This window comes from Labrus bergylta, chromosome 5, assembly GCF_963930695.1.
Source record: "Labrus bergylta chromosome 5, fLabBer1.1, whole genome shotgun sequence".
NCBI classification, from domain to species: Eukaryota; Metazoa; Chordata; class Actinopteri; order Labriformes; family Labridae; genus Labrus; species Labrus bergylta.
Window position 1 is genome coordinate 8,955,549 of NC_089199.1, and position 15,384 is coordinate 8,970,932.

A 15,384-nucleotide genomic window follows, 5' to 3' on the forward strand; every position below is an offset into this window, starting at 1 on the left:
TATATACAGGACAGGTATATCGCAAATGTGCCATAGCTGAAAACTGAAAACATCTGCCTGCTACTTTTACAAACAGGGTTGTTGAGCACTATTACATTTAGCCAAATTGTTAAATTGCTGCTGTAAAACTAAAACAAGAGAGCTGAATGACACTCAAAAGCTCAGTAGAAGCAAAGATCCTGCAGATTCAGGTGAGAATTTTCTCGAGTTTTGTCTCTAAAAGTACAGTACTTTTTTGCGACAGTCATTTGATCCATTGATTCAATATACTGTATATATAAATAAATGTAGTTTTGCAGCTTTAACTTTGCAAATGTTTTACTGATATACTGTTTCAATAGATTTAAGTGTTACATGAGACTTACTCGTTGGTCAATAAATGACAAACATCTTCACATTGAGAGCCATTTCTTCTCTTCTATTGTCATATTAATTAGGTTGCATTATAAAAATCACATTTGTGTGAGAATGTAGGGCAATGTTCAGCCTGTTTACCTCTGCAGCTGCATCACAAAGGCCTGAAAGTAAATATGGAGTTGAAATACAAACCTCTGCTCAGAAAAAGGAGCAACCGCAAGAAATGTTTGGGTTTGGTTATAATATATAGATGGAAAATATGCTCAACTAGCACATGAACCATTTTGTGAGAGTGATTAAATTATTTCTCTCAGCACATTCTGTCCTCCAGCGGTCTCCAGGGGCTCCTGACATTAATATTTCCAGCTTCTCTGCTGAAAACAGATGATGTTCTGCAGCATTAGACAATAAAGGGATAAACAAAACTAAGTGACATTATAAATCCAGAGTGGGTTTTTTATTGTTTTATCAACTGGCAGGTTCGCCAAAGCACCATAAGAAACAAAGTGAGCGATAATCCGCCTTTATATATTTCCATGGCAGCAAGATGCATTCAGGAACAGTGGTTATAAAGCATGAGTAAACAATACAAAGAAAACATAACACCTTCAAGAAAGGGTTTAAAACATCGTCAAAGAAAAGCACAACTCAGACAGCTGCTTTCACACTTTGCACGCTATGTGCTACACTTCTTTTTTTTTTGTAAGCTGGCTGTGATTCTCAGGGGACAGAGACTGAAATGAATCAAATACAAGCGACGCTGCCTCTGAAGCACACTGAGCGGGAGGGGGAGGGGCAGCGGGACACACACTGCAGCCATGAACAGGGATTACAGATGAACACGCAGATACTCACATACTTCTATCTGAAATGCCAGCACAGTACAGCACAGCGCTGCTGCTGTGTGCTCGTGGATCTGTCTGTGTGTCTGTGCGTGTGTGCGTGTAATCATGTGGTGGGCGGGTATGTGAGTGAGCAAAATCAGCTTTGAGGAGTTGATCTGGAGCAAAGTGGCTCAGGATGCTGGGCAGAGCTGTGATTTTATTCCCTAATGTTCGTGGACAACATTTATAATCAGGGTTTAAGGGAGCACACAGGTTAGGGAGGACGGGCAGATTTTAGACAGACTCTCACAGCGTAACATAATCATCAGAAATCAAACAAAACAGACTTTCAAGCATCTCTCAGCAAAAATATAATCAAAAGGAAAGGGAAAAGACAACCTGAAATAACCTCATTAGATAGCTGCCAGCTTGATGACAACAAACTCTCCTTTCTGCCTCTTTTTCACCAACACATCTCTAACCTTAAATGATCGCACTATGTGGCACACTCGTATGATCATAATGTTCTTCAGTGTTACTTTAGACAGGAAGAGGAGGATAGATTTCACTCATTATACTGGAAGTGCGCAGACACAGTAAATCTGTCCAACAGATTTTGTGTGGGCTAGCAGCGGAGGTTAAAAGTCATAATAAGTCTTGGCAGTAGAAATATGCGGCAGGAACCGCATGATGACTACGAAGACGAGGATGTTGAGACTTCATCGAGTCATATGACTGCACATCTCGGGTGATTTGAACCTCAGGGATCCTACATAGTGTGGCACAACAACAACAACAGTGTAACAAACGGGGGGGGGGGGGGGGATTCTTTTTTCCACAGTACTGACTTCATTTCTCAGTCACCTGACAAGAGCAGAGGAACCAATTAATCGCACAAAATAAGAAAGAAAAAATAACACTCATGAGCTTGAAGTTCAAGTGCGGCAAAGACGTTCAATTTTCAGCTGGAAGTAAATCAAGTGAAAGAAGGATACAGAGGGGCTTTGGTCCTGGTCCCATTAACGTCCAAATGCTTCAAAAGAGCAGAATAGACTGCAGTAGATTTTTAAACACAGGTGCTTTGCACAAAGACTAACATGACTACAGTCTTGCTTACATTAAGAAAATAAAACTGCAAAAATTAATACAATATTTACACATTTTAGCTCAGTGCATAATGGATGTCTCTTCCATTTCTCCTTGTCAAATCTATACAACGCTGTATAGGAAACTCCCTTCAGTGTTAAAGCGTAACAGGCGAGGAATGCTCTTGTTTAGAATCGGTTCTCAATTGGTCTTGGCATCACAAAGTCCTGGGCCAGAGCCTTCCTTATTAAGTAACAGACATAGACTTTGTTTACATGCAGAGTGTGGCCTGACTGCAGGCAGTCGGAGATCCCTGCTCGTATTAACTTTCTGGAGGCTTAGCTGCTCACATTAGCATTCATGTGACTGTCAGTGGTAGTGCTAGAGGCTTAAGCATGCAGAGACATTAAGACTTTGTTCATGTTTGTAATGAAAGAAAAGCATGCTGTTTAAGGAAAGATCATCTGGAACAGTATCATCACGTTGTTAAACACAGAATGTTTTTTTGTATACATGAGAAAATAATCATAACTTATCAATGTTGAATCCAGCACCATTTGAAAACATCCAAACAATTTGGTTTCTTTATTCAGCAACTTTGACTTCTGTGAGGGAGTTTTGCTCGGCCTTCCTAGAGAAACGATACTTTTTAATCTTTGCAGTAACTGTAGCATTCCTCACTTTAAACAAACATAAAGAACCTTCATTACTTTGACCTTGTTAAGAACACGTCTTGCCTTTGCATTGGGAAAAAATGGATCACTAAAAAGTCTGACATTGACAGGGTCACTGAGTTGTATGCTCTTTTCAGAGGTTTGGATATAAAAATACATGAGATTATAAAACAACATTTTTTTCTGGCTTTGATTGTATTACCGTAGGATAACCATTATGTACCTGTTTCATTTTTGACTTAATTTTGTCTTGAAGTCATTTCTTTGCCATTTCTTCCATTTTATTCTGTGCATCACTCTTCTAGGCCTCTTCACAAACATTAAGATTTCACATAGCCAGCCAACTTATTTTTGAGCGCGCTGCCTCGCCAGTCGCTTCATGAAGCAGCAGGTCACCGTTGCGATGATGACGATGCCAACAAACAAAGCAGAGGATACTCCGACAACCAGAGGGATGAGGAGGAGGTCAGCAGCTGGGGAAAGAGAAAATCAAAAAGAGAGAAAAGCCATGATGCAAACAACTGTACAAGGGAAATACAGTAGGATGTGCTTAAGTTGTATTTTAGGTCATATTTATGGACTACATGCATTTATATGGATTTTTAATATTTGGGGAACACATATTGATCAAAAGCAAGTTAATGGGCTGACCTTCTAACAAAAAGCAAATGTGTTCTCAACCTAGAGTCCACCAGCATGTAGAGTAGAAAACAGGTCATCGACCCAAAGAGTAAAAAAATAACACCAACAACTAGGATGTTAACAGTGATGGACATAAAATCATTTTGCTCTTTGAGAAATATTTTTATTTTAGGAATTTTATGATTTTAACTCTAAAATTTAAATATCCATCTGTTGATTGTTTGATAAAAGAATCTTTGATGGCAGTCCTTTTAGCTAGAAATGCCTTTTCTTAGTCTTACAAAATGTCTGCTGCAGGGGACTGTAAAGTGCACGTTTACATTCGTAAGCTGTAAATGAAGGAGGACTTTGACCTGCAATCAGCTCGAGGGAAGAAGGATGTAGAGGTTAATCAATAAATCTACTTTAAATGTGCATACATCACTCTAGGTTAAGACTCAAGGCTTGAAATTTACACTTGACATTTAGACAGGAAACCCTCAAGCTTGTGACCGAAGGTTGCTTTTTTGTTCAACCTGTCCGATTTCCAGACTACTGTGATAAATCTGGAGGGAAAGTGAAAGGGCAGCACTTGCCCGACAACCCCGACGGTACCGTCTCTGTAGCCAATCAGACGGGAAGATTCCTTTATTAAGATGTCAATGTGTTTAGACTGTGGGCTTTAAAAGGAGAGCTGTGAAAAAAGTACATTCAAAGGATTTGTCTGTGATATTTGACATTATCCACTATGACTAAAAGGGATTATAAATCCTAACTTACCTCTAGCATAGAGGTAAACAGTCACTGCATTTGACTCCGCCCTGGTCCCTGTGTTGTACCAGCCTCCATGCGGGTCCTGCCCCCAAGCCTCTGCATGACACGCATACATTCCCTGATCCTCCATTGTAGCTGTGTGGACCCTCAGTCTGTAGCTGACAGCAGACAGGCGGTCGATGCTGACCTCGCTTGTGTTGGTGTAGATTTTCGAAACGCCATCGTACATGAGGGCAGCTACCACTCTGGGTTTGTCGTCAACAGGGGGGGCTGGTAGAGTGAGATCAGGAGTCGTGCTCTGCCCTCTCCTGATAAACGGTGCAGGGATCGGCCAGCGTAGCCACTGCACCTGTGCCTGGGCGGGACCCGTAGTTGTCACAGTGGCGGTGCAGATCAGTGTGATGGTGCTGCCTCTTTTCAACAGGGGGCCTCGAGGGAGCTGAGCCACGGCTGAAACTAGCACGTCTGTGGAAGAAAGTGGCAAATTCAAAGATAGAAAATAACAGAGTATACTAAAACAGAACTACTAAAATATATTTCATCTGTTCAATCAAAGTTAATCAATCTACATTTATTAGGTAATCTGAGTTCAATCAAGTTAACATGCATTTATAATAAGAAGTGAACCAAATCACAGTTTTACTTCTTTCAGTCTTACCTTGAGCAGTTTGATCTATACTGACTTCATTTTATATTTCATCTTCCATTTCTCAGAAATAGACAAAGTTTTAGGAATTTACTGTAAACTTAAGAAGGTTTAACTAAAGCTGGATCAGGATTTTAGCCTTAGATTTGATCAATTAATCTATTACTATCTGTGGATGTGGCCACCCATTCACCTCACATTCACACACTGATGGCTGCCACGTAAAGTGCCTAACTGCCCTTCAGCACTACTCCACATGCATTCACACACACAGCAGCGGAAACAATTACTTCAGTGTTGAGTGAGTTCAGTGCCCTGGCACAAGGACACTTCGACATGTGACTACAGGAGCTGGGGATCGAATCCTCGATCCATTGGGCCACAGCCATTTTTTTTATCTTACCCTTTCAAATGTTTATCCATTTCTTCAAAATTGCATTTGAACAGTTTCCCCCCGTCCCATTAATTTAAGCTATCTATATTAAGACCTAAATGCTCATTTTTCATGAACTCTGATTTGTTTAAAACATTTTTACAGTGCAGCTGCTCCGCTAGCTTTCCTCACCTCCACTTGCCACTACAACCAAATCCTGTAGCTGTTACCCTTCTTTGAGAATGAGAGATATGGATAGAACTCTGTTGGTGTGTTACACCTCTCTTGACTTGACTCTCACCTTTGGTCTTGAGGTTGACAGTGACTCCCTCAGACCTCTGGGTGTGTGTTGCAGGTGTAGAGGGACCAGGGTTTCTTCTTCCAGCGTATACGCTCACTACACACCTATACACACCGGAGTCTAGAGGGCGGGCTGAGAACAGCTTCAGAGAGTACTTTCCCTCTGACACTTTCTCCATGGAGCCCCCGCTAGATCGGCTGAGGTCGTCCCCCCAACTCACGACACCATCTGGGCTCATCCGGGCCACCTCCACCTGATCAGAAATTAAAAGATGTCAGGACGAGTTAGAATGTAAGCAGGAATTACGTTTTTGAGGGCATCTTAACAAAAAATGTATGAAATGTATAGACTAGGTAACTGTTTTTTTTTAAGTATGCCGTAGATTGATCAATAATGTCTGTTATCTGCAAACATTAAGAAACCATGATAATAAGTTTCTTGAAGGAAAATATACTGTTTGACAGCCATTTCTCACATGTCATTTATCAGAATTTGCTTCCAGCACTTGGACAAAACATTTATTGTCCATCTGTATGAAACAATAACGCGACTTGGACAGAAAATATATATTGCCTTAATAATGTCTGTGACTGATCCTCTACCTGTGCTTCAAATAAAATCTATTTAAAATCAATCTATCATCATTAAAGGAATTTTATTAGACTGTGAAGGCAAATCAGTCTAATTTTTTCCTTCAAGTTGTTTTAATGATAACATTTGTTAAATACATCTTTCCATAGTTGTAAGATTCCAAACACACACTGATAACTGCTGTAAAAAAGACCTCAGCATAAACAAACAGCAGCATCTCTGCCTTGACTACAGTCAAAAAAAAAAAAAAAAAAAACACCCATATTGAACAAAAAAACCTGTGAACAACAAAAAACATTTTAGTCCAAGGATGTCTAAAAAATCTGGATCAGTACCTCCACTCCCCCGGCTACAGCTGTGTCGCTGCTTACTGATCCCCTCTTCATCCATTGAACGAGCAGTCCGGAGTTCACATCAGACGGCATCCCCAACACCTCACAAGTCAAGATGAGAGGGGAACCGATCTGCAGGGTCACCTCCCCTCGGGGTGAGGATGTTATACTCAGTGACTCGGCTGGGGAACAGAAGAGCCAGAGAGAGAGAGCGAGAGAGAGAGAGAGAGAGAGAGAGAGAGACAGCTTAGTGAGTGAGAGTGAAAGCATCGGAAATCCTCTGTGGTGGAAAGACTCAAAGAAGTTCTTAAGTCTGTGACAGTAAAAATCTGAAAAGAAACTAGTAAAATCTGAGTGTAGCTCCTTTGCAAAAGGATAGCAGGGCAGTCATAACATGATGTGACTGCCAGAATGAAATAGATTGAGACTGTATTTGATTCTGAACAAAAAGAAGAAACTTGTTTTACTTTGTTAAATGAAAGGGTTTCATATAGTCAGTGCTGATAGCCTGGTATAATTAGAAGGTAGATTTGTCCATTGTGTGAGCGAGGCCTTATTTAACCACAAGACTTCTCCAAAACACAGCTCTGCTCAATAAGAGACACATTATTGATGTGAACAAAAGGAGATATGTCAGACTATTGTATTAGTCAGACAGCAGGGGACAGAAAATCCTGAACTAAATAGTGCCTGTCAGCATTGTGTGTGAGAAGAAACAATGCATGCATTGAACAGATTTGATTCTTCAACTCCAGCTTCAGTTTTAATGCTGAACAGAAAATGATTTGACCTACATTTCTTTGAGCTCTCAAACTTACTACTATTGAGAATAACGTATAACTTTGCTCCAGTCCAAGTCAACAAAAAATAGTTTTTTACTTTGTCCTTGAATTTATGTTAATGGGGTTACACAGATGAAGCTGCTACAGAGGAAAAATATTCTCAGTCAAAGACAAAAAACAATCTAAAATAAACTGTACAATCCAGAATATAAGTCACACGTGTATATAAGATGCAGCCCATTTTTTTATATGAAAAAATAATGAGTATGACAAGTCTGTCTTATACACACAATTTGATGGTAGTATAAGTTAATCTGCCAAATTTCACAATACAAAATGTACACAGTTTGAGTAGGAACTGCTGGGCAGAGCTGTCCTGACAGTAATGGAGACACCAGTCTGACAGAAAGATACTCATCCTCTCTGCAGGATAGATGAGGCCAAGGTGAGAGAAATGATTTAAGCCTTTAGATCAACACCATCTCTTCAGAATGTAAAGCGAGCCAAGTGGAAGAGCAGTGAAGCAGTTATAAAGCTGCTCATGCTGCAAACTACTGAACCTATCAAAGCCAGAGGGATGTTCAACAAGAGGCCCGAGCGCCAAGCCTGTCAGTCAGGCGCTCTGACAGCTGACAGCCTGAACTGATAGTAAAAGCAGAGCTGCAGATATTCAGAAAACTTGTCAGACATTTTCAGGTAAGTAGAACATTTCTAAAAAGAAAAACTAAAAAAAGAAGAACAAAACAGGACCTTGAAACTTTGTTGTTTTATAGACTGAAGATTAATCAGGAAAATAAACCAGCAGATAAACCAATAAAGAGAATTTGCTGCAGCCCTAATTCTAAGATGTCCATCCATCCTCCAACAGGTTATGTGTGAGTGACAAGAGCTACACAGTTACCACCCAGCTATCCCTGCAGCTAATCAGAACCCCAAGCACGCTCTCTGTCCAAACAAGCCAACAAACAAGGCAACAAGCTGCCTATCTGTCCAGTCAGTACAGCGCTCAATCTGCCAGCCAGCAAACTAGACATTCAGCTAAGCTCCAAGTAACACAAACACCCAGCCTGAAACCTGGACAAGGTCCAGAGTGCTCAACAGCACTAAACATCCAGGCCGACTGACGCCACAGGGAGAGAGCTAAGAGTCTTTAACTGACAGGGAGAAACCAAGCGTCTGTCGATTTGTTTTATTCTGCAACTGAGAAGCCAATTTTATTTCCTGATATCTTATTACCTCAGTGTGGCTCACTACTTCACAAAGTGCCTGTTTAAGGATTGTATTACTAACTTCTTTGTAAGGTATGCTTGTGGTAGTACATTGTGACACTGGAAAATGTTATCATAGTTTGGGAAATATTAATAGTTGTTTTTAATCACACTGACCTAGTTGCTGAACAGTCAAGTTGCCAATATCCAGAGTCCTCTGTGCAATCTTCTGCCAAGATCGGTCAGGGTCACGAATCCACTGAGAGGCTTCACAGAAATATGAGCCCGTGTCGTCCGGCTGCACCATCTTCATCTTCATCACGTACACAGCCAGCCCCGCCTCCCCATTCCTCTTCTCCAGCGTGATCTCTCCGTCATCATACCTCTTCTTGTACCCACGCCCAGGAACGATCCCCAGCATCTTGTCGATGGAGATTATCTCTCTAACGTTGCTCACCTCCCCTCCAGCGCCATTGCTCCCTGTGCCCTCTCCTCCGCTCCTCTTCCCAAACGTGACAGACAGGTGGGTGAGCTGCTCCGATTGGATGCCAGCTGAGCATGTCAGTGTTAATTCAGCCCCCTCTGGCACAGGCTGACCAGTGAGCGAGCGAGTGTAGCTGATCTGGAGTGTGTCAGGGATCACTGCAGAGACACAAATAGACAATGATATTACATTGAGCGGCTAGAGGAGCCAAACAGGAAGAAAAAATACCTCAAATTTAATTTCTCACCCCTGTCTGCTGTTTATAGACTTTTCTATGTCTTTGAAAACAGAATCTTTTCATGAAACAGGCTCGCTGTGACTGAGTGAAAGCCGTTTGCCAGCCTTTGGCTTTTGGCACCAGCTTTGCCAAAGAAAGGGGGATTAACTGCCTGTTATAAAGATAAAACTCTTCAGCAGCAAATTTAACACCACGCACCCTGCCAACATCAACCTCACACTAAAAGGATGCTGAGGGGAGACATCACTGACGACCTATTGGATGGCAGATTATTAACACAAACTTCAGCAGATGGATTATGTGACGACAAAGAGAAAAAGAAGAGTTCAAACTCCAGATGTTGAATGTAAACAACAGTTTATAAACCCAGTCACACACAAAATATGATTGATGCATGACAAATGTGGCTGATGTAGTAAATCTTTCAGAGCCCTCATGAAGGACCTTGAATGACCTGGTTGCTGGTTTCCATTCTATTGAACTCAATTTTGCATTCGTAATTTTTTTCAGTTACCAAAAAGCCTTCATTTAAGAAATATTAAAATTTATTTTACAAAACAGACGTTGAAGGTTGTATATGAACACAGTCAAACACTTAATTACCTTGATAATAAATTATGGAAAAATTAATGAGATTTCAGGTTGCTAAGTTCGCATTAAAGGTGAGTTACTTGTTTTTTTCTTGTTTAATTTATGTTCCCCTTTTTAAACTTGCATACCTATATTATTTAATGGTCCATTTCTTGCTCCTTCATTTCTGACTTCCAGCACATTCCTGTTTTTTACTCAAGTCTTGAAGTTAAACTGAAGGAATGGGATATGAATGTACCTTATATTTTTGGGTAAATCCTGCAGAGTTTGCTGCAAATTCCGGTAAATCAGTCGAAAATATCAATTAAAATACTCTTGAGGTTAAAAAAAGAAAAGAAAAGCGTGTAGCTTCTTCTATAATAGGTTTTATGGCTGCTATTATGGCCAGGACTCTCTTAAAGTGATTTCTAATCTCAGTGAAGCCTCTGTCTGAATTTAGCCTCACCTTTGACAGCCACTGTGGCGCTGTAGTTCCCCTGGTACGTTGTGTCTGTGCTGGGTGTGTAGCACTCGTACTTCCCCTGGTCCTCAGCCCGAAGCCTCTGGATCACCAGCTGGACTTTGTCCCCCGAGTCCCTCTCCACCCTCACCTCCCCGTTCTTCACCCGGGGCTGAAACGGGGCGTAAGGGAAGCCTTTGTCCCTGGTGGACACGACTCCCATCTGCCTCCCAGCAGCATCGTCCCTGTACAGGAACCACTCGAATTCCTGCGTGCGCGGTCCCTCAAAGCCCGACACCGAACACGGCAGGGAGACTTGGAACCCTGCGACGCGGTAGAGGGTTCCAGTGGGAAGTGTTACGTCGCGACACACAGCGTAGTGGATCACTGTGGAAGAGAAACGGAGAGACAGAAATGTTGTTAGGAGAGAACAGAAACAGTAACTATGTCATCTGTGTGGGTCAAAGTCTTGCTTGAAGCATTTAATTTGTACATGGACTCTGATCAATATCCTGATCTGATGAGCGACTAACAGACGATCAATACATTAAATAGCTCAGGAGGTAAACACCAGGGCTTTGCTACTTCCTTTGAATACAATTAGACATTTAATTATTGGAATACAATTATCTAAGTGAATGTTATAACTCACTGTTTAATTTGTTGGTTAACTTAAGGCACAGGTTGCTAAAAACAGAATAAAACTAGTTTGAACTGTCAAAGAAAGCTTAAAGCCCCTGTGAGGAGTTTTAGCTGATAATGAAACAGACTGAAATGAATACGGATTCCTCTTTATGACCTACAAAAGCAAACAACACCAAGAGAAATTAGACTGATTATTTCTGTATTGTTATTTTCAATGTGTGAAACTGCTGCTACAGGGTAGGTGTCAGATGAGGAGATAAAAAGCACGCTGAAGATACAGCTTGGATTTTTTTTTACATTTTCTACAGCAATGATTCAAGCAGTACACTTCCCTATTAAAAGTGAACAGGATTCGATTATTAGTTTAAAAAAAATAGAAAGCTACTCACACAAGTACAAGGCAAAATATGGTAAGCAAAGGGATACCCATTTGTCCACAGGGGGCGCCAAAACCAACCCAAACCGTAACCTCCTCACAGGAGCTTTAATGTTTCAGATTTTTTAAAGCAGACTTGATGTCACTCTAATACAGTGAAAGAGGTTTTTTTTTAAATGATTGTTTAAGATATAAATCACTTTCTCAAACAAAACATTATTGAGAAATCAGTTTTGTTGGAAAATAGTGACAAATACTGATTTTGACATCCAATAAGCCAAAAGCGACGTCTGTGCTATTCTTCTCCAGCTTAAAGTCCAAAACCAAAAAGTTTTCATTTGACTGTCACTCAGGACAAAGACAGGTGGCAGAATATCTTGCCTGGGATCATTCTACGAGAAGTGTTTGTCATTTTTTTCAAACCCAAAACAAATCTCAATGATTACTGAAATACAGAAATCATTGCTGACTAACCGACTGTCCATCACTAATCATCTGAGCTTTGAAAAGAACATTTGACAAACTCAACAGTAAAATCTTAACACAAAATGTGTTTCCCGGTTAAAGAAATTCATCATTCTGCAGAACTTCTAAACTTGTTTTTTCCTCTGAATTCAAAGTAGTTTAGTAGGCTGTTTGCTGGCAGCGTTTCTCTTTCTTCTCCATCAAACAGTTCACGATGAGTTCTGTGGGTCATTGTGAGCAGCTGTTATCATGTTTAGAGAAATATGTTGCTGCTGAGTTTAACAAATGTAGTTTTTCACCGCTAAATGTAGCAAAAAAACATGGCTAAACCTGATATTCCCTGAGTGAGAAGACTGAACTCGAGGAAAAGGGGAAAAATAAAACGACCTCTTCCACATCCCCTCAGTGTTCAACAGCCGCTTGGCAACAAAGCAGAGTTTCAGAGTTATATTTATGAGTAAAAACATTCAGTATGATGGCCTCAGGGCCGAGAGCAGCCAGCGTCCAGGTTCAGGCCTCATTGTATTTCACTGAGTCTCATTGTCTGGCTGCATACCCCACTTCCCCTGAAACATCTCCAAAATAGTTTTAGGCACAGACCACACTGGACTATCTAAAGACTGAAATCTCATGAAGACAGCCCCTGACCAACATAATCACATGTTCTTATCAAGTCAGTCAAATGTGACAGGACACACACAGCAAGAAATATAACCATTTCTTTAAGCACCTTGTTTTTTTATTTTGAAAAGCAAACATATGTTAAGGTGGATAATTATCTCTTCTAAAATAAGGAAGCAAGAAAAGTTTTTTTTTTAACTGGCTCTATGGACATGGTCTGTTTACATTTCTTCTGTAATACAAAAATACATTTCATTTCCCATCATTTGTTGCAGCAGGAGCTTTATGTGGTCATTTTGACAAACTGATTAGAAAAAGGGCAATATAGAGGAAAGATAACCGAAATAACAAAAAGAAATGATAGCTAACAAAAAGCTGTGCTACAAACTATGGAAACACAATAAAAAATGGATGATCTACCCTTTTCCCTCACACCAGCTGAGATAAATAAACTCAACAAGAAGCAGCAGTCCAAGGACATTCAAAATCAGAAAATAGAAAAAGATATATATAAGTTAGTAAGGGCATTGAACAAGAATCTGATCCACTGTAGTCATATAACGGACAATAAGGGCTTAATGAGGTCAGAATCACCGTGTTAAACAGTGCAGACTTAATGAGATAAAACTATTCAAGATGGAAACCTAAACAGCTCTCACAAAAAAGGTTGACTGATATTAACTGAGCTTTAGTTGTTTAGGAGGTTTAAAAGACAATCTCCTGAATAACGTGTACCAAATTGCAAAATAAGATATGATCATTCAAACATAACTGTCTACAAACAAAACCCAAAAAACTGTCAATCAACAAAGTATTAACCAACACACCCATTTACTGTCACCTTAAACTGACAAACACCTGAACAACTAGAAATGCTGGACAGGTGAGTTTTGCCACTCCCCACCTCTGTGTGTGTGTGTGTGTGTGTGTGTGTGTGTGTGTGTGTGTGTGTGTGTGTGTGTGTGTGTGTGTGTCAGACCTAAAATCAACAGAAGATTTCTCACAGGCCGAGGCACGGCCCGATGACAACACACCCGTAGATAATGACATGGGAGACTAGTGGGAGGCTTAAGCGGATCAAGTCCTAATTAACATTGGGCTAGGACTGATAGGTCTGGGGGACACGGCGGCTTGTAACAATGCTCGATACTCTCTGGATTACATACTGTGTGATGAAGAGGAGGAGGGAGCCCCCAGTTTCCATAGGGAGCCACGAAGAGATGCATTTTAGAGCACAGACTGATTGTCCGTGTGGTTGTTATTATTTATACTATATCTTCAATACTATAAAAAGTGAAAAGAGAGAAACAGAGGAGCAGTATTATTCAATATGACACTTCTGGCTGTCGTCATTAAATCTATTTTATATCAGAAATAAGAGAAAACAGAAGAAGCCCAGACTGCGGTAGAAATATTGACCCCGTTTTTAGTCATGTGTTTGGTTATCACAATCAGTATTTAGGAGCACAGATGAGCACCCTCTCTGCAGAGAGGGTGCTCATTGTGATTCCACATCAGAATCACAATCAGATTTATTGGCCAGGTACGCTTACACACACACAAGGAACTTAACTTCGGTGAGCTGTGCTCTCTTATGTACAGGTACAACATTAAACATCAGAGTCAAGATATTCAAATGCTGTTTCATCAATGCTTTGATGGGGTAACAAAACAGCAAGAAACATTTAGATTTGCATGAGCCTTAACTTTAAAACATAAATTAACTATCTGCAATACTAAAAACTTGATTATTACTGTGAAATACCAATAAAAAAGTCTCATTGACGAAGAATATTTTTTGCTTGGGACTTCCTGGATGACTCCCGGAACCCGTTGTTATTTTCCAAAACACCTGTTTCTCCTGAGTCAAGTCACGTAGCCCACTCTCAGTGAGATATTGTTTGATATAGTGGACTGTTTGCGGTGTGATCAAAGGAAAAATAACCACTGGTATCTAGGTCTACCACTGGAATGTGAAACACTGATAAGAGAGCAACAAAACGACCCACGGGGAAGGAGTAGCGTTTGGAGGCGACAACAATGGCAGCAGAGACGATCTACAAATCTACATGATGCCGATGATGTATAAATGAATAATCTGATTGGGCGGCTTCTAGAAACAATCACGCAAATGCGCGTCGTGACAGATGGCAGAGCGCTTTGAGTCGCTGTGCGCAGAGGATTCAAAGCAGGTACAAAGTCACTCACCCCAGTGTACGAATACGAATAATGCTGTTTTCATCGAAGCCATCATGGTCCTCATCTTCCCCCCCAGCGTCCAGATGGATTATGGTGACTCAGATTTCTCTCTCCGTGTTCCTGTGCTCGGTTATCGCCAATCATCCCGCCGCGGAGTCCGACTGTCTGCACAACCAAACCACAGACACGATGCGGTTATTATAAAGGGGGAAATAGATGACAATGTGTGGGAAAAAAAAAAAAAATCAGCAAAAGAGAGATTATGGCTGCACAGGAGTTAGCGCTATCATGGGGCACTGAGGCGCACCTATGTTTACATTTAATTATCTGCAGATTTAATCACCTTTTTCATGCATCTCCGTCAACACATCAATTCCTCCATAATATCCAGGTTTTGGTTTCAGATTAAACCGCCTCCTCGACAGACATGCCGTCCCAGTACAGCCATGGGGCGGATAGCATCACAGGGGGTTGGGTGTGTGTGTGTGTGTGTGTGTGTGTGTGTGTGTGTGTGTGTGTGTCAATAGAAAGGAGGCGGTGCATGCATGTTAAAGAGGCTCCGAGAAAAGAAATCAAAGAGGTGCCATTGGTCGAGAAAGAGACGATGGCATTTTGAACCAATGATAGCGAGGCCGTTCAAACACCATCATCACACCGCTAGAGGGCGCTGCAGTAAAACACATAAGTTCCTGAATACATACATGACCCGTCAGGAGTGTAAATGATTAATAAAATGTGGGTTTTTTTTTCCAGTGTC

The 15,384-nt window shown here is 40.9% G+C and overlaps 1 protein-coding gene across 1 annotated transcript; it reads right to left on the bottom strand.

Annotated features, from left to right (window-relative positions):
- Positions 1-799: 799 nt before the first annotated feature.
- On the bottom strand, positions 800-15,131 carry igsf8 (immunoglobulin superfamily, member 8). The gene is made up of 8 exons (XM_020636761.3): positions 14,971-15,131; positions 14,637-14,792; positions 10,328-10,708; positions 8,747-9,211; positions 6,583-6,761; positions 5,657-5,909; positions 4,343-4,801; positions 800-3,414 (listed from the first exon to the last, which is right to left on the bottom strand). The coding sequence occupies exons 2-8, from the start codon at positions 14,689-14,691 to the stop codon at positions 3,287-3,289; spliced, it is 1,920 nt and encodes a 639-aa protein (XP_020492417.2). The 5' UTR covers positions 14,692-14,792; positions 14,971-15,131; the 3' UTR covers positions 800-3,286.
- Between the last annotated feature and the right edge of the window lie 253 nt (positions 15,132-15,384).

Coding starts and splice junctions, on each gene's coding strand:
- igsf8 (XM_020636761.3), bottom strand. CDS start 14,691: ATGAGGACCATGATGGCTTCGATGAAAACAGCATTATTCGTATTCGTA. Junction 10,709..14,636: donor ATTCGTATTCGTACACTGGG/GTGAGTGACTTT, acceptor TCTCTTCCACAG/TGATCCACTACGCTGTGTGT. Junction 4,802..5,656: donor TGTCAACCTCAAGACCAAAG/GTGAGAGTCAAG, acceptor TTTCTTCCACAG/ACGTGCTAGTTTCAGCCGTG.